General features: G+C 50.2%; 1 protein-coding gene across 1 annotated transcript in view; it reads right to left on the reverse strand.

Moving 5' to 3' along the window:
* Positions 1–506: 506 nt before the first annotated feature.
* The window catches only part of LOC119455783 (growth hormone secretagogue receptor type 1), a 114982-nt gene continuing 90878 nt past the window's right edge, over positions 507–24610 (reverse strand). The window contains exons 2-3 of the mRNA XM_049660942.1: positions 13895–14439; positions 507–872 (exon numbers count right to left, since the gene is read on the reverse strand). Of these exons, the coding sequence (XP_049516899.1) occupies positions 648–872; positions 13895–14439 (770 nt within the window). The 3' untranslated portion in view covers positions 507–647. The remainder of the gene's footprint in view (positions 873–13894; positions 14440–24610) is intronic.

Here is a 24610-nt window from a genome sequence, read left to right on the forward strand (position 1 = left end):
CCGCGTGTGTGACCGTTCCAAAACGTATAACGACTAATCCGCTAGGACAAGGCGCATGCGTTGTCGCGCCGTGAAAAAAGAAGGCAGATTGCAATATCCTCGCTATCGCTACTAGTACTTCTTGAGTGCGACGCTCGCCTTTAATGCGAATAGCATTGCTGACATTGTCAGACCAGTTTTCTTTCCAGGTATTTAGCTATACCGCCGAAGACGTGGCCCTATCCGACAAAAATTCCGGCGGCATTCATCTAAGACAACTGTTCAAGTATGCAAATAGCCAAAACGCGGCATGCATGATGTGTGTACTGGCACCGGCCCTTTAGACAGGCTGCGCCTCTGGCGGCGCCGCTGTGAAGTGCGCGCCTACCCAGTGGCGCATACAAATTACCCAAGGTGGCGTCAAAGAGGTTGATCCAAGAGCGGCACATGCCCAGGGACACTCAACCAGTGGCACATACCAAAGTTGGCTTCATTGGCGTCAAAAAGGATTAAGTTACGAGCGGAAAGCTGCAATTATTCGGAGGAGGTGAAAGGCCCTGCGATACGGTGTTGCCGCTTCTGGGATGGCATTGCAAATCAAGTCACCATTCTTTAATATAGCAGGGCGGCTGGTGCAGAGTTCCTGACTTAACACAGAGTTGGTATTGTCAGACATTGTGTGGGGCACCACTGCTAAAGCTGCTTTGGAAGGCCAGTGAAGTGCTCGTGTTGGTGGTGCAGTGGCGCCTGCGGTGACGGAAACCCAGCAGACGGCAAAAGGCAACGCGAAATTTGGACGAGATGGCATTGTAGAGGATGGGGTTCATCGCCGAGTTCAGGTACAGCATCACACGGCACAGGTACAACAGGCTGTAGAAAAGTTCCAGGCTCACCTGCGAACCGAAAGGGAGAGTTTGGTTGTTACCGCCGCTTGTGGCACTTTCGAGCAGGCCGCACATTGAAACACCCCGAGCACAGCGGACAGGCAGGGTGCGCCACGCCACTCACATGTGTGAACGATGGTGAGAGATTCTGTCACGTTAGAGTGTCAATTCAGAGAAAAAGGCTCAAGTACCGGTCAGAGCACAGGAACGGCTGGGTCGGCTGGCTCTTCTGGCGCCATAGCAATGGGAGAAAATGTAAGGAAAAGGCATGGGTTCCACTTTCTACTAGTTAAGGCCTTGGGCAAGGTTCATGAGAGGTAATATCAGGTGCACTTTTGTTTCCAACAATAAAGCTATAATCCATCACTTCAGAGGGTCTCTACAGCTATTATTCGTCTGGAAATTTCATTTCGTGATTCCAATTCTCTATGACCTACATGTACTAGATAGATGTAAGCAGCTAACAATCACAAACTCTTGTTCTCTTGACATGCTACTGAGCAGTACCACAATGATCTGAATCAGCAGCAGCAGCAGCGCTGTGGGCAATAGCTGTCAGCGCTTGTCCTGAATGCATGCTAAATGACATCATAGAACCATATCGTACAAATCAAGATAAGTGCGTGCGCACCAGTGGAAAAATTGCAGCATAGGCAATGGGCCGGATCACTGATGTTACCGTGGAAGAAACAAACATTTCGGTCTTTATTGCTTATATACCGCAGCTGATTAAACCTCGAGAAGGTGAGGCTGACAGATACGGTACAATCTGTAAGTAAAAAAAAAGAATTTTTTTTCTTACAGGCCGGGCCTCGTCATTCACACGCGGACCCTATCTAAGCTTAGTAATGAATGCCCAGGCCCGGGCCGGGCCCGGGCTCAGTCACACGGGCCCGAGGCGGGCCCGGGCTCGTCTCCGTCATGCAAGCCCGGGCCCGGGCCGGGCTCGGGCTTTGTATTGCGGGCCCGGGCCGGGCTAGGGCCGAAAAATCAGGCCCGTGCAGTGCTCCATCTTGGCCGTCCATCGCTTTGAGCTTTGTTTGCGCTTGCGCTGCAAAGTCCTTCTAACCACATCTCTAATTAAAGGTTGAACTTGAATTTGTTCGTTGCAATTACGCCTAATCATTGTTACGGAGCTGTTCTGGGTAATGTATAGAGCACGGTGTAAGAAGGCAGGTGATCCGACGGCGGCGCAAGGCGCGGCCACTTACTGTGGCTCTACGCACGCCGCTGCCGCAAGGGGCAGCACCGGTCCTGGGGGCCACTTTTTTCGCTCGCTTTGCTGGCGCTTTTATGCGCACGCGCGGCAGAGGTCTTTATTTCGATGCATATATGTCGTTCGCCTGCTTAAAACGACTCTATTTAGTTGGAGGAACGTCCCTTTATATTTCTGCCGACATTCCGATTGACTCCGATGCGGCGAGCAGCGGCTACCTAGCAGCGGCAAGCGCAGCGCGCCGTCTGCTAGGTGCCGTCTCTCTCGTGTTGTAAATGACGGTATTTTGACAGTAAGTGGCATGAAACGTTCTACCTGCTCAGGATTTGGCGTCTGAATAACGAAAAATTGCATATCTTTAGGTATGGGTGTTCAAATGCTGACGGAGGTCTTAAATTATCCACTCTTGTGCCGCTGCTCCAAGGCCTCCTGAACACGTGCTGCCCCTAGCGGCGGCGCTCACTTCCGGTCTCACGAAGTGGCCGCTCTCTCGCCCCAGCGCGGGCGCGCCGTCGGAGCACATATCTTCTTACACCGTTGTATAGAGCAGTATAGAATTCCTCTTCTGCCGCGAAGCATCAAATTGCTGGCGGCATTGCCCTGCGCTTCTTTGAATGCATATATATATATATATATATATATATATATATATATATATATATATATATATATATATATTACCAATTCCATGTTTCTTTCTTGTTCATTTCATGTTCCCGCGTTCTTAACTACTTCCTCAATTTTTTCGGTGTAATAATTTCGAATGTCTCTTTCTTCGTCTTCTTATACAGTTTTTTTTTTCCGCTGAACTAATCAGACCTGATCTTTAGGGTAGGACACCTTCATGCTAACTCAGTTTGTTGCAGGGTTTAATACATTACAAACGCAAATAACGGAACACCGACCAAAACGGTGTTGCCGAAGGGGTAACACGTTTCGGCTTCAAACTTGAAGCCTCGTTCTGAGTGAACAAAGCTTCCGTGTGGAAGCCGAAACGTCTAACCCCTTTGGCAATACCATTTTGATCGGCGTTCTGTTATTTGCGTTTATAATACCAATCTACTTAACGACCTGACGAGATGTCATACAATTATTCATTACAGGGTTTGATATGTTTATTGCTTATTTATTGCTTGGGAGACCTCGCCTGTTTCTTGTCTGACCTATTGGAACCTTCGCCTGATCCTATCCTCGTCACCATCCTGATAGTCTGAAGGCTCTCAACAAATTTTCGCATGAGAGCGGACTGGACAGGATACTTTGAAGAGTCTTGGACCGTGCAAGTTTTTCACCACCATCTTCATCCTCATAATCAACGTCTTCTCTATTCTTTCTACACCCATTCCCCTTCCCCCAACGCCGAGTAGCAGGTCAGAACATTGATTCAGGCCGACCTCTCAGCTTTTCTCTCATAATAAATATATCTATGTCTTACCTAGGACTTCGATTACGTCCTCTGAAATCATTTTTCTTAGAGCCTATTCACTACGCTGTCCTCATCCCTCTTAATCGTGCCGTATGTGTGTCCGCCATCAGTCACATATTTGCTTGCGGTCGTCTAGGTCTGAATTCCTCGCCTCTCTTAGTTTCCCAAGTTGGATCCTAATTTCCTGCTCTGCAGAGCGCCTGACCAAGGCAACGGTCAGACCTGCTGCGCAGCACAGAGTGGCTGGATCCGAACAGGCCGCTACTGGAACTTAATCTGGCAACGTTCAACACGGTAATCTTCCCGATGGAAATTAGCTTATTAGTAGGGTGCATTGCGGAATGGCCTAGGATGTCATTGGCTTAGCGAGGTTAGGAGACCTGGTGAGGGCATATGCAGTGCTGACCTGCACGGTGCAGCCACCTGGTGGCGCAGCACTCAACCAGACAAACACATATAATATTGCAGTAACCAAGTGTATTCTACTTCGCTGCTGGTGTAAATTTTCGGCAGTGGCGTAATCGTGCTGCTGCCGAACATTTAAAGCCGCAGCAAAGTAATATACACAATTGGTTACTGGAATATTAGCTTTGTTTGTCTGGTTGAGCTCTGTGCCACCAGGTGGCTGCGCCGTGCAGGCCGCTCCCGTTTACGCCTCCACCGCTCCGGTAAAACGCCCAGTACGCCTGCGTTTACCCGAATACCGGACAAGCTAATACTCTCTACTGTCTTCAAGTTCCACCTGCTCTAACCGACGGAAAGAAAACAGAAAGAAAAAAAATAATACCTAAAGAGAACAAAAAAGGGGATAAATATATTCAAATAAAAAGCCCGCATACCCTCTAAGACATAAAGAACAACCAACAAAAACAACATTCTCTTCAAGTAAGGACAGATGTAAACTTACTGAAACATATATGTATAAATATTCTACATAGGGAAAATAATAAGTGCGAACATGCACATTCAAAAATATAACTACTCGCTAGACATTTACCTTTAGCAAACACAGAGATTCCATTCTTTGCGCGCTTGGTAGATTTCACAAGGAAAGCAAAGTGAAAACGCTGTCCATGTGAGAAGCATAGGCGCTCAGCGACTGAAGTTGGTTTGCGGAGAGATGGTGCTTCGACGCCATACAGTGTCTTCTGAGTGCAGCAGAATGCCTGAATCACCGCAGGAGGTGAATGGGCTCGTTGCGCTGATTATATATATATAGGATGACATACGAAGGAAAGTGTGGCGTTGTACACCGAATAAGGAATCCTTCGACCCACACAACGCGATTTCCGGGCACCCGGCAGTACCATGAAGGGGGAAGACGAGCTCCCGTTATGTGCCTTTCAGCTAGCAAATGATTACCTATCATGCTCGAATGCGCATTTTTTTAATTAGCTACTCAGCTTTAAAATAGGCATCCTTTCGTTCACATGTGATGCCGTCGTACTTGTTAACATTTTATTCACAGGAACAGACAGTGTTCATACCTACGCGTACAGCGCATGCAGTCATATGATAAACCGAGAACGTCTCCTTGGCCGAGTGAACATTTTTTTCAAGGCTATATTACTTGAGAATAGAATTGAACATGCGTTTCACAGCAACTCTTGCAGCACGTCAAGCACAAAAAATATCCGCATCTCGAAGAGCTAGTTGGCGTTGGCCCGACCCCACCGGGAACGTAATTCTTTAAATGTGAGCTGTTCGGCAAGGCACGGAAAGTCGAGCAGGAGGCGCAAGGAAACTGTAAAAATTGCGCCAAGCGCTAACGCAGCCCCTTCATACGCGAATGAACAACCGTGACCCCTCCCGGACAATGCCTTGGTGGATTGCCCTTTCATGATGATCGCTTTCACCTCTGATCGCTGTCTATCCATTTTCAGGATTCCATCATTCCGTTCCCTCGAGCGGCCAGTCGCGCGGCCAGACGCTCGGAAAAAGGAAAAACACTTTTATGCAGCACGTATTGAACACCAGAAAGCTGTATCGGGAGTTTTTCATGTTGCATTACAATTTTCTCATTGACACTTTGTCTAATTATAATATTTGAGAAGTTCAATAATTAATGAAGGCTAAATATTTAATTAGGTGGAATGCAATAAATAATGTCAACACCTCCAAGTGACGGCAAACAACATTACCTTGCTTCTGTCCAGCTACGTAGCGTTTGGATAATTTTAATGTTAGGCTCAGGTTACGTGAAACACCCTGTATCTGCGCTGCTAGAATGGCGTTCGAGTTCAATAAAATGTGCAAGTCTTCTAACTTTCCGTGTTTGTTTTTTAATCATGTTAGTCCTTTTAACTGATTTTGATTATAATTATGCCTTTTCGTTTCATCATTAGAAGTGTTCTTTACAGGATTTGTGAGGCTGGCGCCTGCTCGCAAAACAAAGGTCACTGGAAGCTAGTTTCGGGAATTGCAAGTGCAGGAATGTCCGATTAAGAATTGTATCTATGCCTTAAAGGGAAACTAAAGTCAAACAAAAAGTCAAACGAAAGTGATTGAGCAATGCTCTATAACGTCTAAGGCATCAATATAATCGCGAACAGAGCTTTTGTAATCGAGAAATTGAGGTAAATGCAGGACATGATAAGAGACTCCCCAGGGACATTCCGGTACTTACCCGATGACGAAGGCAGTCCTCAATAAAATTATGTCACTAGTACTCAAGAAGAAGAAGGCGCCGAGCAGGATGGTCGGGCGAACATCGGCTCCCGCTTTTTGAACTGTTTTCAGCCGTTTTTCGTAAGTTTTCCAAGTGGATTTTTATACCAACGGATGTATACAGACGAGAGGATTACGCCGACATCGAATTTTTGCTGGTGGGTGGACTTTTCGCCCTTTTATCGGTGTTTCTCGTCTGAACCACGCCATCGAGTGATCAGCCTAACGGGACTAGGCCTAACCCCGGAGCGGCGCCGCTCTTGGTGGCCATGCACCTGCTACCGAGGAAGGGGTTCCGGATTACTCTAGCCGAAATGGCAGTGAGTGTTATGGGGGAAGATCTACCCCCGGAGCTGTTTACGGCAGATTTGGGCTGGCAGACGGCCGTGGTTAGGCGCGCGGCCAACAAGGATACCCGTGCCAGGAGCTTGGTGACCAAGATGGAAAGTGTTAGACCTAAGGCTGAAGTGTCTGCCGGCGCGCGGCAAAGTGGAGATAGAGTAAAGAGAGAGTTAACCAAGGCCGGGCGAATGCCCCCGCTCCCCAAAGAAGACGCCAAGATCATAATTCGTCCCAAGGGCGGGCTCGCCGTAGCCAGGGTCGGTGCAACGACCGTTGGCAGAGCAATAATGGAGGCGGCAGGGATCGAGGATGCCATGGCTGGGGCCGACGTCATCTGCCCGAACTTGCAGCAGAACATCGTGGTGGCCAGCACTCTGGATCGAGAGCATGCAACGAGGTACACTAGAATCAAGGCGATCAGAGTGGAAAACAAGCCCTACGAAGTCAGCGCATGTGAGGCGGCTCCGCATTCTACGTGCAAGGGAGTGATAAGGGGCATTCCGTTGGGCGACGGTCCGGGGGCCCTAGAGAGGAACATCGTTAACGAAAGGAACCCCCTGGCGTTGGGGGCCAAAAGGATCAAGAACACGGGAACAGTCATCGTGGCTTTCGACGGCTTGAAAGTGCCGAACTTTGTACGTTACGGACCAGTGTTGGTGCGATGCTTCTTATACCGCAAACAGGTTGACAATTGCTACGCGTGTGGCAAGCTGGGTCATCGAGCCGACGTATGCCCGACCCCGGAGGCCGTGACATGCCGGGGCTGTGGTGTGTCGAACCCGGACGATCAGCACCAATGTACTCCGAAATGCAGGCTGTGCGGGGGACCACACGTGGCAGCAGACAAAGTGTGCCTGCAGCGATATCAAATTCCGTACGTCGTGAGGAGAAGAAGGTGGGAGAAGGCGACAGAAGCTTCTGCAAACCAGGCGTCAGACACGACACTTGGCAGCGCCGGCGGGGGCGGCCGGGACAGCCAGCCTTCAGCACAAGGAAGTAGGGGACGCTCCGGTTCCAGGGGGCGTTCGCATTCTAGGGGACGCTCCCGTTCCAGAGGGCGCTCCCGTTCCAGAACCGGATCCAGATCCCGGTCTAGGGGGCGCTCCAGCTCCCGGCGCCGAGGAGGAGGAGGACGTGTCCGGTTCGAGAGGTCCCGGTCTCGGGATCGCCATCCTGTGGGCAAGCCAACCTGGGCCGATCGAGTTCGCAATGGCACTACAGAACAGGTAACGCGGGGTTCGCCGCCAGAGCACAGCAAAGAAAGCGAGAGGCTTGCACAACTCGAGCGTGAGAATAGGATTATGAGAGACACGATAGCTAGTCTCATGACTGAGATAGCGGAAATTAAGAAGGTAGGAGGTACACAACCTGCCGCGGAAGATAGGCAGACGCCACAGCCGGCGGATACACCTATGGCTGAGGAATGCGAGACGGAGAGGCCCGCCAAAAAGAGGGCCATAGTTAGAGAGCAAGACACGCCTACGGGTAGGGCTAAATCGGAAATTCGCGAGATGCTCTCTTCCCTTAGCGAGAGCATGAAGCAGCTAAGCGAGACGGTCTCGCACATTCAGGGCAGTATGTTGGCCATGGAGGAGAGATACAACCAGCGATTTTGCAAGATTGAGGCGTTCTTAGAGAATGTGGTAGCTCCAACCGTGGGGCCGAGGGCGCTGTCACTCCCGTCGACGGCTTCGGCGGCACAGAACGTGAGTGTTCCTCACAGGACCAATTCAGCAACGCAGCTGCAACAGCCACAGGATGGCTGTGCAAACTAATTCATTCAGAATATGGCATTGGAACTGCAGGGGGTTTCTGCACAAAAGGGCCCCCTTGCAGCAATTTATTCGCTCGCACTCGGAAAAGCCTCACGTAGTACTCCTGCAGGAAACACTAACTAACAGCGTCGTGCTGCCCGGCTACCGGTCTGTCGCAAAACACGACGAAGGAAGAGGAGTGGGTGTACTGATCAGCAAAAAGCTTACCCACGTCGTTCATGACCTCAGGCTGGCGTCGAGCAAGGTCGAACACGTCATGGTAGAAATCATTCCCGGCCCGGCGAACAGAGAGAGCATCTTTGTTTTGAATGTGTACAGCAGTCCCAGGGATCTGAGGCAACGCTTCAGAGCCCTTGTCTCCAAAGCTGCACATCTCGCCAGAGGCGCTCCCCTGGTCGTGGCGGGTGACTTCAACGCTCCGTATCATACGTGGGGCTACCCGTATGACACCCGTAAAGGGGAGGACCTATGGAGAGAGGCAATAAATCTGGACCTGATGTTGGTCACGGACCCTGCCTTCCCAACCAGGTGCGGTACGTCATCCAGCCGGGACACGACTCCGGACCTCACTTTCGTCAGGGGAGTGGCAGAGGTGAACTGGACAAACCTTAACATGGACTTTGGCAGCGACCACTACGTCTTGGCCACCGTCCTTCGGATCGAGCAGAACAGACAACGCAAGTTCCGATTCACCGACTGGGACAAGTTCCGCAAGCTGAGAGAGGAGCGGACCGGGGAAGAGAGGCCCGACCTGGAGCGATGGATTGCAGAGATTCGTGAGGACATTGAGGGCGCGACCAAAGAGGTTAGCACAGACCTCCCGGTACAGAAGATGGACAGCAGGCTGGCGCACCTACTCGAGGCCAAGCAGTCCCTTCTGGCCAGATGGAAGGGTCAGCGGCTCAATCGAAGGCTCCGCAAGAAGATTGCCGAGGTCAACAGAAGCATCGAAGAGCACTGCAAAGTCCTTTCCAGACAGCAATGGGATGAAGTTTGCAACTCGATTGACGGCCAGATGCGGAGCGGGGGGTCCTGGAACCTCCTAAAGCATCTGCTGGACGAGACCAACACCAAGTCGAACCAGCGGAGCACGCTGGGAAGAGCGCTGCACGGGGCCAGGCAAGAATCCTCGGACGAGGAGGTTATGGAAAGGTTGATCGCGAAGTACTTGCCGGTAGCCTCCGGTCCGGCGTCCCCCATCCCAGAATATGGGGGCGTCGCGAACCCGGAGCTGGATGCGGAGTTTGGTGTCGAGGAGATCCGGCGGGCCCTGCACGATTTAAACGGCAGGTCGGCCCCGGGTCCGGATAGAGTTACAAACAAGGCACTGAGGAACTTGGACGACAAGTCGGCGGAGTACCTGACGGACGTTATCAACAAGATGTGGAACGACGGAAAAGTACCGGAGATGTGGAGGAGGGCTGCCACCATTCTCATCCCCAAACCGGGCAAGCCCCCTAGTCTCGATAACCTCCGACCGATTTCACTCACTTCGTGCGTGGGCAAGGTCGCCGAACATGCTATCTTAAACAGGGTCTCGCGATACTTGGAAGACCGGGATATTTACCCACACAATATGATAGGCTTCAGGGCAGGACTGTCAACGCAGGATGCCATGAAGCTCATCAAATATCAAGTCATTGACCGTAACACGAGGGACACGAGAGCCATACTTGGATTAGACCTGGAGAAGGCCTTTGACAGCGTCTTGCATTCCGTTGTCTTGAGCCAGATATCTAGCCTCGGGTTGGGCAAGCACTTCCACGACTACACACGATCATTCCTTGCGGACAGAGAAGCCACTCTCAGGGCGGGAGACCTCGTTTCGGACTCGGTTAGGCTGGGTTTCAGAGGGACGCCACAGGGGTCTGTCATATCCCCGACCCTGTTTAACCTAACCATGATCGGTCTGTCGAGGAGACTCTCCGAAGTCGAGGGTATCAACCACACAATATATGCAGACGACGTCACCATTTGGTGTACCGGAGGCAGTGATGGACGGGTGGAGGCTGCGTTGCAGGAAGCCATCGAGATAACGGAGGAATATCTTAAGCCGACCGGCCTTCGGTGTTCCCCTCGGAAATCAGAACTGCTCATTTACAGGCCCAGGCGAAGGGGGTCCAAACCGAAGGGTTGGAAGCCTGTAGAGGACGTCGACATCACTCTACGGACAAGTGAGGACGGTGTCATCCTGGGTATGACGATCGAATCAAACGGCTCCAATAACCTGACGGTGTCAAAACTAGCCAAGAAAACAGATAATGCCATCAGACTCATACGGAGAGTTGCCAACCGGCAGCAGGGTCTTGGAGAGGACAATCTTGTGAGACTGGTGCACGCCTTTGTAATGTGTCATTTTACCTACGTGGCGGCCATGCACAATTGGCAAAGGTCGGAGAGGGACAAGCTCAACACGTTGATCAGGAAGACTATCAAGAGGGCCCTCGGCCTGCCCATGTACACAAGCTCGGAGAAACTGATGTGTCTCGGCATGCACAACACGCTGGAAGAGATCGCGGAAGCGCAGGAGAGGGCGCAGTACGCCAGGTTGTCCACCACCCAAGCGGGTAGGAGCATCCTGCGGGAGCTGGGGGTTCCGCCGGCGGAAATCGAGTCCCGCTTCTGCGGTCTACCTCGAGAACAGCGGGAACGCATTGTCGTGGCTCCAATTCCACGCAACGTTCATCCCGAACACAACGTAGGTCGGAGACGAGCTAGGGCCAAGGCTCTCCTGGGCAAAGCTCGGGAAGAGGCTCCGGATTGCTGTTTTGTTGATGCTGCCCGGTACCCAGACGGGACGGCGTTCGTAGCGGTGGGCATCGATCACGATGGGAAAATCATGAACTGTGCGACTGTTCGAACGAAGTCGGCCGAGGTGGCGGAGCAGGTGGCCATAGCCCTGACCCTGCTGGACGACAAAAGGACCACGATCTACAGCGACTCGCGGACGGCTGTACGAGCTTTCGCCAAGGGCACCGTTTCGGAGCAGGTCGTGCGCATTCTACGGGACAAAGACATCAAGTCGCACACGACCATCTGGTTCCCTGCACACATGGGGCAGATCAAGGGCGCCCCGCCCAACCTCAACGAGTCGGCCCACAGAGCTGCGCGAGGAGTCGTTGACCGCGTAGCTACCGGGTGGCGCGACGCTGAGGTTATGGACAATCGGGACCCTCCCTCCTCATATAACGAACTTACGAAACATTTTTACATGGGACGGAGACGATATCCTCCGCCACATAGGAAACTAAACAGACCACAGGCGTTGACACTCAGATTACTCCAGGTCGGGGCATACCCTAACCCCGCACTGTTACACAGAATATACCCAGATAGACAATCGGCCAATGCTTGCGAGCTATGCTCAGACCTAGCTGACTTGGAACATATTCTCTGGCGGTGCCCCGCGTTACACGACGGCGACGATGTCACGTCGACCAAATGGGAGGCTGTCCTAAGCAGCCCCGATCTTGAAGCACAGCTATGGGCTGTCCATCGGGCCCGCGACGCAGCAGAGAGGCTCGGCCTTTCTGTGCCGACGTGGGAGCGGCCCGCTACGTGCTGACGCGCGTTCCGACGGACAATAATAAAGTTTTACCATACCATACTAGTACTCAACCACTCGTATTAAAAAGATTGTTTCGTTGGATCATAAGACGGAAGAAAATGCTACTTGTCTACTTCTAGTAGATTCTTAGAAGAAATGCCTTTTTGGCGTTGCACTTGATAACGACGCGGGCGGTCAAAAGGTTTCGTTTTTCGCTCGACTTTGCGCCGCGCGCTTTCGAGTTTCAGAAGTTTCGTTATCGCGTAGTGTTGTGCTGGTGTTGCTGGCTCGCTAAACTCGCACTTGAATTTGCTAGCAGCTTGAGAGTCGCGACGGCACGTCCAGACGGTGACCAGCGTCGTCGCACGACGTCGCATTGCTGGAGTCCTCGCTGCTTCCGCGCTCGGAAGAGCTGGTGTCCAGGCCGCCGTCGTAGTACGCAACGACGCCGGCAGCGCGAGCCCTCAGCAGCATGTCACGCTCATCGGAGCTTAAATTGCTAAAATCGAGCCCAGCATCGCGAGCCAATGTGCCGTTGTCAGAGTAAACTAGTTGGTCCGGCGCGCGCTTATTAATTCGGCGCGCGCTTTACCTTTCCCCTATGGTGGCTAGCCACCATACTTCCGTTTTCGCACTGCCGTCGGCTCTGTCTTGGCTCTGTTTCTGGCCGCGCGTGTGCGCTTTCCGCAAAAATAAAAAAAAAGAAAAAAAATTGAAGAGAGCCGTAGCGCTGTCTGCGGGCGCCGTTTTACTCAACGGTGGCACAACGTCACCATATGGCCATGACGTCACCACTCCTCGCTCGGGCGGGTGATTTGAATTGCGTTAGAGGTACGCGGACGCTTCACACGCAATTTTCTCTTCAAATAAATCTTTTCTTGGCACGAAACAACCGTTTCGAGGTTTCTGGTATGATATTTTAACAGTCCACGTTGAAATAATATTTGCCTTTAGTGTCCCTTTAAGTAGCAGTAATTGTTTCAGGCTCCCAGAGTATGTACGTCCTGTCTATGTATGTCAAAAGCCTGGAAGGCACCCTCGTAAATGTGAAAATTGTACGTGGCTGGGGTGGTCTTTTAGGCTTTTGACGCACGCGTTGGGAAGATCGTAATGAGCCATGTGCATAAGCATAACTACAATCCATTAAAAGGGATTGTAGTTATGCTTATCCATTAAAACACGAGATCGCGGGATCGAATCCCGGCCACGGCGGCCGCATTTCGATGGAGGCGGAATGCAAAGACGCCCGTGTGCTTGCGTTGTAGTACACGTTAAGGAACCCCAGGTGGTCAAAATTAATCCGGAGCCCTCCACTACGGCGTGCCTCATAATCAGAACTGGTTTTGGCACGTAAATCCCCAGAAAGAAGAACAATCCATTAAAATTGGACATACTCGCACTTGTAATTCCGCAAAGAAGCTTTTCAGTTGCTATTATTTCACAAGCAGGGGCGAAAGTGCCTCAATCAGCTGCTACATACTTGGAACGGCATTTGCACTAGTGGCGATATAGTAAACCTACACTACTAAACCTGCACCACCGAGCTGCAATAGATTGAAGCTGCGCTACTGCAGTTACTCTCTTTCCACAGAGTAGCGTTGGAAAACCCTAGTGCCATCTTCGGAAGAGGAAGATTTCATTCATCCTACCCCTGATAGAGTACACGTAATCTAAAAAAAAAAAAAAGATTCGAATGTGTGACAAATTGTTATTCCATTCATATAGTCACGTTAACATTACAATAGATCCTTTCAACTTTGAGTGTGGCGACGGACCGAACAGTTGGCCAAAGACTTGATTTATACCCTAAGGACCACCAGACACTTGCAGCATGCGCTGTGTGAGTAAGATCTGCATAGCCACTGCGTAATAATGCGATAAACCATTATCTGAGCACTCCTATAACCAATGTAAACCGTCACTACCGAACAAGCTGCCGATAATCCCGCTCAAATCACCCATAACGCAAGACACCTATTGCGCAATAGCTTGTGAAGACGGTGGTTAATGCGAGCATCGGTAAAGGTTTGACTTAAGAGAGAGCCCGGAGTGTTCGACCTGTTCCTCGACGGGCGCGGGCGAGACGATGATCCAAAGGATGAGCACCCGGTAGGGCAGCAAGCAGATGAAGAAGCTGATCACAACGGCGGCCAGCATGAGCACCACCTGGCGGCGGGCGCGTAGCTGCGCCTGCTCGGGCACCGACGGAGGAGCGCTGCCGATGTCGCGCTGACGCACGAGCTGGCGCGCTATGCTCGCGTACACGACCAGAAGCACGAACAAGGGCAGCACAAAGAGGAGCGCCATTATGGCCATGATGTACAGGCGCCGCCAGGGCCGCCCGAACGAGGTGCCACATGAAGCCACCATACTTCCGTCATAGTACTCCACCCAGCCGTACTGGGACACGAACAGCATCGGACTGGTGACCACTAGCGCCAGGAGCCACACGGCGCTGATGATGGCCAGAGCGCGCATCTTTGTGCACGTGTAGCCGGCCTTGAGCGGCTGGCAGATGGCGTAGTAGCGCTCGAAGCTGATCGCCAGTATGGTCAGGATGGACACGTGCGCCACCACCAGCTCCAGGAAAGGCGCGAGGCGACCTGCGTTTATGGTAAACACTATACTGCATATACAAAGGATGAAACTTCAACCATCGTGTACGACATCAGTCAAGGGCGTCTAATGGCCAAACCACACGTGATGTTCCGCATCAAGTCCAAAGGCGATAACATCGTCGCCGCTCGCCGTATGCTGTATGTGCGAGTGAAACCGTGCGAGGGTGAGCCGACGATGGCGGCTCAACATACTCCGGCGGCCGCAGCGTATGGCGCGGCCGCGCGCGGCCGTCTAGACCATAGCCTCCTATATATTTTTTTTAAATATAGGAGGCTATGTCTAGACCCTCTCTTGAAAGCGACCTGCGTGCGACGGAGACAGAGTGTGAGTGCTGATAGCTTCGTGTGCGCTTTTTCGTCGTTTAATTAGCGTTTAAGCGGGATGCAGCACGAAAGTCAATTTGCTCGCTGCGACCGCGCTTCCTCACTCCTGCGTTTTGACAGCGAGTTTGCGCGGTCATCGATTGAGATGTGTTAATGTTTGCTTGCGCGCGGGTGACACCATGCTTGTTAATTTAGTTAGTAACCTAATGTTTTCAAGTTTATAAGGCCGACAAAACTACTATTCTTACGTCGTATAGCTGTCTGCTAATTTTCTACCCCAATCAATATGCTTCGCCTTTCGGGCAATACTGCGACTTTTTTCACGCACATTGATCAGCCGCATTAAAGTACCTGTGACGCCATCATCACACACATGCCTCATGTTGTTGCGAATATTTACGCTCAACACCAGGTACTGCGTTCTGGCGGGGACTGCGGGAGGCGGGAGAAAATTGCTGTACTCGTGGTGCGTGTTTGCTTGTTGTGGTATTTTTTTACCTGTTCTTCCCGCACCTGCTGCGCTGTTTGTTTTCTGCGTGATCTGAGAAGCGGAACGTAAACTATTTATTCGTCCAGCGGCACTGTGCCGCGGTTGGCTGCACCATTAAAAGAGCGAAAGAGGACGCGGCTCACGCAACAGCCCTGCAACGTACAGGCAGACACGAGAAGCCTGTGTTTGTGTGGGGTTTATTCGCCGCAAGAGTTTTCCGGGACGCCTGAAAAGCAACTTTCGGTATAAGCTTTACACAAAAAAGACTTCATGCCCAGCATCTTTGCTGCTTGTCGGTTTGCTGCCGTAAACTACGCGATAGTGTGCGTCCTGCCTTCCAACGCTGCGGGCTTGGGATAACAGTGCCATTTATGGCTGCTCGGCGTCTTAATTTGGGTCTGATCGGTTCACTTTCCGACAGGAAAGCCTACGGAGGTCACTCACCCCGCACACAAAACTGCGTTTCGGATTCGTCACAAAGGTGAGCAGACCGCGTGTCGATTTCGTAACTTACGCAGCACTCGTTCCGTTACGGCCAGTGTAACAAGATTGCACGGAACTAGACAGTTTTCGTGTGTTTTCGTGTTTTATTGCGATAACAATTATATGGACATTCCAGGCGCATTTCTGCCCTTACCGTGATGTTCCGTTAAAGTGCAAGGGAAATTGCATTGTTGTCGCGCGCTGTACGCTGTATGTGCGAGTGAAAGCGTGCGAGGGTGAGCTGAGGATGGCGGCTCAATCTCTCGCGCGCAAGGGAGGAAAGCGTGGAGGGAGATGGAGGGGCGGGGGGAGGGCGTTATACTCCGGCGGCTGCTGCGTATTGCGCGCCGCGTGTGCGCTGTGTTTTCGCCGCTTTCGCGTTAAAGCGAGAGGCAGCCAGAAGGTCAATTCGCTCGCTGCAGCTGTCGCGCTTCCTCACTCCACCTTTTGACAGAGAGTTTCCGCAATCATCAAGTGAGATGTGTTCATGTTTGCTTGTGCGCGCGTGACACCATGGTCGTCAATTTAGTTAGTAAGCGAATGTTTACAAGTTGATATGGCAGATAAAACTACTATCCGTACTTCGTATAGCTGTCTGCTAATTTGCTATCTCAATCAATATGCTTCGCCTTTCGGGCGAAACTGCGACTTTCTTCACGCACATGAATCAGCCGCATTTAACTACTCGTGAGCGCGAAAACAGACAGCAGCATATGACCAGCATGCACAGAAAAAGGGCTGCGCATGCGTCATTACCTCACTTGTTTCTTTTCTTTACGCGCAATGTCGGGGGGCTCGAACTGATATAATCATGCGATGCTCACACTCAGCTATGCGAGGAGCATGTTCAGTTATTCCAAACAGAGTTGGTGACTCCTTCAGCCATGTCCTTCAGGAATACGCAAATTATTGCGCATCTAAGTTGACTGCGACGCAGAAACGCGAAGCGCCTGTAACTGGAAGCAAACGCGATTTAAAATGTAATTCTTCTATCTCGTGTACACTGCACTGTTGGTTATGTTGCTAACTGTGTTGGTTGTTAGTTAGAGCTTATACATACCATACTGCTCATACTTCGTGTCTAACACGTAAACTTGCGTAACCTACGTAAACATGTAAGCGCTAGACCTTTTTCGACGACTGTGTGTTTCGTCCAGTAACATAGAAATTCACGTTTGTGCTGCTGACATAATTCGTCACCAATAAATTATGTTGTGTACTGTATTCACAAAGCAACATTAAAATTTGGAGGACGCTTAAGCTTCGCCTTTAAGAGTAGAACGTGATAGCATTCAAAGATCCCTGACTGCTTGGCAAGCTTCCCGGCAACCCCCTGCAGCTTTCTTTTCTCTCCAACTTCGCCTCCACGCGCTGCTGCCGAGGCGAACGCCATCTGGATGGTGTTTTTGCAAGGAACTAACCTGGGCGCACCGCTTTATGAGTGATAGAAATACTCGAAAAGGGGTTTGTGTTTGAGTTTCCGCCGAAGGAGAATTATGTTTTCTCGTATATTCAAATTACAATCCGACGCTATCCCGTCTGTAGGTTGTGGTTAAGTCGTACTTTACGATTTCTCTGATGAATTTTACTTTGAGAAATTCAATTAGTTAATTAACGCCTCTGCGCCACGCGGAGGGCCTCCGTGGTTCGGGATCATTTTGTCGGCCGTGGACGCCGTATTTTCTGCGACACGGGGGTTTCGCGTTAAAAATGCAACACAATGTACGGCGATAGCACTCCGCACAAACATGCTATACTTGGCTTTTAAAAAGCGAAGTACAGCGTATTAGATGTCTTAGAAACTGCCTCAGGCCACCAAAACTGGTATAAGTACGCCGATCTCGCAGAAAACAGCTTGGCTGCTCCTGCGAGACTATACGACGTTGCAACTGCAGGGAAGTAGACAACGCTGCAAGGTGTTCTCGCTAAATGACCTCGTGGTATAACTGTCATTTTAAATGCGATGGTGCTAAAAAAAAAGTCGCAGTTTCGTCCGAAAGGCGAAGCATCGATTGCGATAGCAAATTATTGGACAGCTATACAAAGTAAGGATAGTAGTTTTATCGGCCGTATAAACTTGTAAACAAAGGCACACTAAAATAGCAAGGATAGCGTCACGCGCGCACAAGCAAACATGAACGCATTTCACTGGGTGACCGCGGAAACTGGCTGTCAAAACGCTGGAGTGAGTCAGCGCGGTACCAGCAGCGAGCGAATTGAGCTTCGTGCCGGGCGCTCGCACCAAGGCGATCTTACCCGCGAAAACACAGGGAGGGCGGACGCTGCCACCTGCCGCAGATGGCTTAGGTACAGCCGCGCGAGCGGGCGCGAGTGGCGCAGAACGCGCCTCACCCCCCCCCCCCCCCCCCCACCGGGTCCACCCTCCACCCGGAGCCTTCCGGCCCGGCGGTAGCGCCCCTCCACCTTCCTCCCCCCCCCCCCCCTCCTCCAGAGCGTTCTGCGCGACTTGAAGACTGCGTGCTTCCTTCCCGCTTCACGCCCTTGTGTGCGCGAGCCGCGATTGCCGGCTCACCGTCGCATGCTTTCACTCGCACATACAGCATACGGCGCGCGGCGACAATTGTATCGCCCTCGGACTTTATACGGAACCTCACGGCGACGGCGATGACGACACCGACGGCAGAAATCCGCCTGGAGTGTCCATATAAGTGCTATCGAAATAGACGCGTTCGCCGACCTCCGTAGAGAACAAGACGGCTGCAACGCTTTCAGAATTCACAATCGCAGGCGACTGACAATCGAAAACACGCTGTAGCCAGTTGGCCCTCGCGCCGTGACCTCGCCGTTCCCGCAGTACCCGCGCAGCGCGCAGACTAGCATCATAATCATATTAGAAACCATGGCGACTGCCTTCAGGCGCTGTAAAATAAGGTCTATATAATCAACATTTAATTATCGAATGATTTCAGCAATCATGTACGCCGACCTTGCCTTCTTCAGCTTCGACACTAGCAATGGTTGACCCTTTCATTACAATGTGCATCCGAGGCTTGCCCTTCAAGCAACAAGATTCAACATCGGAGCTTTGTTGTTTTAGTATCGCTTGACGCGCTCGCCACGCTCCATTGAGAGATCTTGTTACCGTAGCGAGGGTAGAGTTTCATAACAATAATTACTAGAGGGAACTGTGGCGCCAGTGTCTACGAGCCAGCCCACGGATTTGCCTAAACTTCGTCCTTCTGGCTTTAATGGCTTCGTGACTTTTCAAAGCGATCACTGTTAAGAAAGTACAGCGTTATAAAAAGTACGCAAGTGTTGCACGTTTGTAAAACGTAAAGGCGAAAGCCTGCCAGCTGTGGAAGAAGACGAGGAACGCGCGAGCAGTGGCACGAGCGCGTCTCTGTGTCCACGTGACTGAATGACTGCAGACAACGACTGTCAAAACGCTGGCAGCAAGCGCATACGCCGCAGCAGCGGGCGAAGGTACGTGCGGTCTATCGCTTCAACGGAAACTGAGCGGCGAATGCACGGCGCATAAAGGTCAGAGCCGTGTGGAGATAAGCGACGGTGCGAGCAAGCGACAAGCGCGGTTGTTGGCAGAGTAGAAGTGCGCCCCCCCCCCCCCCCCCCGCTCCCTCCGGCGCTGGCTTCCCGCTTCCTTGCTTGCGCATGGGAGATTGAGTGCGTTCGCTCTCCGTGATAGCGCGCGTCCCCGCACGCTTCCGCTCGGGCATACGGCGCGCGGCGAAGATTTTATCTATAGGGAACCTCACGGCGACGGCGACGCCGACGGCAGAAATCCGGTTGAAGTGTCCATATAATTGCTATCGCAATAAAAGCACACAATCATCCGCGAACAGTCTGATTTGAGTTCCTGGTAGTACTACGTTAACAATGTCATTTACATAAAGTAAAAACAACAATGGCCCCATAACACTGCCCTGGGGCACGCTTGATGTTACAGGAAGAAAGCTCGAATTGTTCCCATCTACTGAAACAAACTGGGCACGTTCCGTCAAGTAGTCTTCAATCCATGCAATAAATATATCTGGCAGATTAATGTCCTTAAGTTTCGTAATTAGTTTGTGATGAGTAACTTTGTCAAATGTCATACTAAAATCGAGGAATATGACGTCCATTTGACCATTCTTATCCAGAGCTTCTGCAAATGAATGAACCACTGTGACAACTGAGTTACGTTTGAATAACATATTCTAAAGCCATGCTGAAAGTTAGTATAGAGTTTTGTTGAAGGAATTCCGCAATGCGTTTAGATATTACATGTTCAAGCGTTTTAGAAATTGGTGATGTTAAAGAGATAGGACGGTAATTTTCTAAGAGCAAATGGTTTCCTTTTTTAAAGATGGGAACAACACGAGCCCTCTTCCAATCACTAGGTAGTTTTGCAGTTAACAGTGAACATCGAAACAGCACAATGACAAAATGAGCAATAATTTCTGCATAACGGCGAAGAAATACATTAGGTATGTTGTCTGGACCACAAGATGATTTTGTTTTCAAGTTCAATATCATTAAAACAACACCAGAGTATGATATGAAGTCAACGTCAGGGGGTTGAAACATTCTTGGATGAGGCGTAGTAAGACTTATCTTAGCAAAGAAGGTATGAAAGAAGGTGTTAAAATCCTCCGCAATGACGTTCAGATCTGTAACTGTTTTTCCGTTAACTAAGAACTGTGATACCTGCCTCTTGCAGTCGCTTAGGAAGTTCCAGAACTTAGTAGGCTCATTTTTTTTAAAGTCTGGTAGGGTTGTTTTAAAGTAAAAAGCATTTGATTCGCGTAAAGCGCGTGCCAAATTTATTTGAAGCTCATGAATAACAGCGGATCGTGGGTTACTCTTTATCAGTCGTTTCAATTTACGTTTTAAATGGATAATATTACGTGTAATCCAGGGTGTGCTTTTAGCAATGTTTTTACATTTGATCGGGACGAACGTGTTTATGCAGTGATGGCACATTTCAGTAAATCGGCTCCATAGTGCATCAACATCGCCCTCATGTTCAATAAAGCCAGTATAACAACTTTCCATGTATTCTACAATAGAGGCATCGTCAGATCTTGAATAATCTTTGAAGCTTTGTACGGTTGCACGTTTGCGAGTGACACAGTTGATTAGAGGAATAGTAACAATTACAAGATGATGATCGGACAGGCCCTTTTAAGTTAAAAGAGTATATTTATAAAAATCACGGCTTAAGAACACTAGGGCCAATATTGCACGAGACGAACCTTGTTCATGAGTAGGCTGCCTGACCACTTGAACTAGGTCATCAGTAAGCATGATGTCAAAGGCGGAGTTTAAGGGGGCCGGAGGGTTGGTCCTTAGTCCAGGACTCCAGTGGCCACCGCCACGCGCCATGCCTGGTCGAGGAGGCTCAATTGAGTCTCCAGGTCAGTCCGGGCGAGGATGGCTGCCCAAGGCTCCCTAAAGGAATTTTGTGCTAAACGGGGTGAATTTGAATTTCGGGGTCGTGATTGGCACTCCCATGTCACATGGGGCAAGGATGGCCTCCCCCCACACCAGGGGCATTGACTGGCATATCTGGTTGGCCAGATGGCATGCCATCGCCCCAGATGTGGGTAGGTGTTTGTCTGGATTTTTCTGTATAGCCGAACCTCCTCCACTGTTAATTGCGGGTTTGGCGCGGCGAGTTCTTGGCGAGAACGACGTTGATGTTCTAAGACACCGCATGCTAGTATTTGATTGTTATTTCCGATTGGGGTGTCATTCCTTGCTCGGATTGAAGTCTCGCGAGCAAGAGCGTCTGCCCCTGTGTTACCAGTGACACCAACATGCCCCGGGCACCATACAATGTGATGTTCTTGTCTTAGTCGATCGCCCAAGATGTTAAGGGCGATCCTAGGGATTCTTCCGTGGAGGAAGAGTCGGCAGGCCGCCTGGGAGTCCGTAAGGACGTAGGCGGGCCTGTCTTCTCCCTCCCGTGTCTTTATTGCCAGGGCCACTGCAGCCGCCTCCGCTGTGCTGGTGCAGGCTGTGCGGAATGAAGCTGTTGTTATGGTTCTTGGAATACCGGAGGGTCCCGAAGCAGCCACGATAACGTGTCCCTTAATGTTCCGTGCTGCGTCTGTGTATATTGTGTCAGGGTTATTGCCGAATCGTTTTTCTAATTGTTTGGCTCGGGCATTACGCCTGCCTGAATGATATTTTGGGTTCATTTTTGGGGGGATGGGGGAGATCTTTAGTTTTTCTCGCATCTCCCTCGATATGTCCACTAGTTCGCTGCTGCAGTATTGTGGGTTGATCGGGTATCCCAGCTCTTCTAGGACCCTCCTGCCCGCCTGTGACATATTAAGGCGTTCTCGTTGTGTGACCATTGTCATTGCTTTGAGTTCTTCAAATGTGTTGTACACCCCAAGAGCCTCGAGTCTCTCCGTGGATGTCCCCAGTGGTAGACCCAGGGCGGCCTTATACGCCGTGCGTATTAGGATGTCTGCCTGCTCTGTCTCTTTACGGTTAAGCTCGTGATACGGGAGGCTGTAGGTAATTCTGCTTATTGCAAAAGCTTGAACTAGTCTTAATGCGTGTGATTCGCTTAGTCCTTTCCCGTTCCGCGTAATTCTTCCTATCATTCGCGTGATTTGTTTTACTGAATTCTTTAGAGTGTTTAGAGTATGGTCTGCTCTAGTATTGTGTTGTATCCACAGCCCTAAAATCCTCACTTTTTGGGATTCTTTAAGTGTCGAGTCTCCAAGCTTCAGTTCAGCTTTTTCAGTTTTGTTGTAATATTTTCCGTGCACCGTAATGCATTCTGGTCTTTCAGGAGCACATTTCATTCCGTTCTCAGTGGCGAAATCGTGCACTATGTTTATGGCGTTTTGAAGAACTTGTTCTTTTGTTCCGATTGAGCCTTTTGTCGCCCAAAGAGTAATGTCATCCGCATAAAGGGCAAAATGCAGATTTGGACACTTTTCGGGACGAACGTGTTTATGCAGTGATGGCACATTTCAGTAAATCGGCTCCATAGCGCATCAACATCGCCCTCATGTTCAATAAAGCCAGTATAACAACTTTCCATGTATTCTACAATAGAGGCATCGTCAGATCTTGAATAATCTTTGAAGCTTTGTACGGTTGCACGTTTGCGAGTGACACAGTTGATTAGAGGAATAGTAACAATTACAAGATGATGATCGGACAGGCCCTTTTCAATTAAAAGAGTATATTCATAAAAATCACGGCTGAAGAACACTAGGTCCAATATTGCACGAGACGAATCTTGTTCACGAGTAGGCTGCCTGACCACTTGAACTAGGTCATCAGTAAGCATGATGTCAAAGACGGAGTTAGCATTTTTGTTCGATTTGCGGCTTGCCTGAACGAATTCCCAATCAACATTTAGTAAGTTAAAATCAGCTATAAGAAAAAGTTTTTTATTCTGGTGAATGAAGTCAAGCATGAGCTTCAACTAAGATGCATTTCTGAATACGGGGGTTAGAGTGCATCAAAGATCGAAGCCACCGGGTCAGATAACGGCGCAGAGAGGAGGGGGGCATTTCGCGCACGCGCACAGCCGTGCTGCCTACTCGTTTGCCTAGAGCAGCCGTATATACCGTCCTTCGTTGAACCAGGGCTAGGATAAGTGTGTGTATACGTACGCACAAAACGCGCTGCGGCTAAGCGCGCGCGCTGTTTCGGCGGCCGTCATCGATTCTTTGTGGTTGTAGAAAGAACAAATTTTTAGGCACCGATATATTGTCGCATAGATGTATACACGCTTCTGTGTCGGCTGTGTTTTGCAACATCGCGTCTATGGCGTGTTTCCGGCTCCGCAATTTCCTTTGGCGCTTGCAGCCAGCTAAAACATAGCCTTCGAAATTTGTTCCTACTCGATGAGAGCCACCTCTGGAGCGTAGATTAGGGCACCACTTAAAGCCCAAACAAAGCCATGTCGCAGATTTTTAGTAGCCCAAATATAGCCACATAGCCAACTCACCAAAGTTGACGCCAAAAATGTTTTCTGTAGCACAATTTGGCTATATATAACCAAACCTCGCAACACTGCCTATAGTCGTGAAGTGAGACAGGCGAAAGGCTTTCGACACCCGATGCAGCATCGTATCTTGTTAAATAAGCTTAGAAATTGTGCTTTTAGAGGAAAGATCGCTGCGCTTCTTAAAAATTGTATCTTTGACAGGCAACAAGTACTCATGTTGGATTTAATATCTTCAACGAGAAGCGTGGTAACAGACGTGCCGAGAAGGTTCAGTGCTTTGGCCTGGTTTAATAATGAGATTTACATTCTCATTCCAGTACATTTGTATGGTTCTAATCCTTTTGCCGCCAACTTAGGTCGCTCGGTGGAGGGGCACAATGGGTAGACTCCTGTGCCGAGGGAACCATCAACTTGGGTCACTGAATGAATTACACTGGGTATGTGCCTCTCTGCATTGACAAAAAAAAAGATGCTTGAAAATTTATCCCAGGCCGGGCGCAATCAAACCCACGTTATATAAGCTCTTGGCATACAGCACACTCGTCCGTCCAAAACATGAGTATGCAAGTGCAGTATGTGACCCTTTCGAATTAAACCTAATTAAGACACTCCAAGTAGTCCAGAACCAAGCTACTAGATTCATCTTGAGTGATTATTCCTACAACTCTAGCATCACAGCGCTGAAATCACAACTTGATCTACCCGCCCTGGCTGCATCGCCGCAGTAATCCTCGACTAAATCTTTATCACAAGTTTTTTCACTGTTTGCCGCCTAAAAGCGAGATTCATCGTTCCCGTCCATCGCATGTCACGCAACATTCATCCAAACGCCGTCATCCCTCCACGTGCCCACACCACAACATCTCATCAATCATTCTTTATTCGCTACTGCGCGTGACTGGAATCGCCTTGCCGGCCAC

This window comes from Dermacentor silvarum, chromosome 1, assembly GCF_013339745.2.
Source record: "Dermacentor silvarum isolate Dsil-2018 chromosome 1, BIME_Dsil_1.4, whole genome shotgun sequence".
NCBI classification, from domain to species: domain Eukaryota; kingdom Metazoa; phylum Arthropoda; class Arachnida; order Ixodida; family Ixodidae; genus Dermacentor; species Dermacentor silvarum.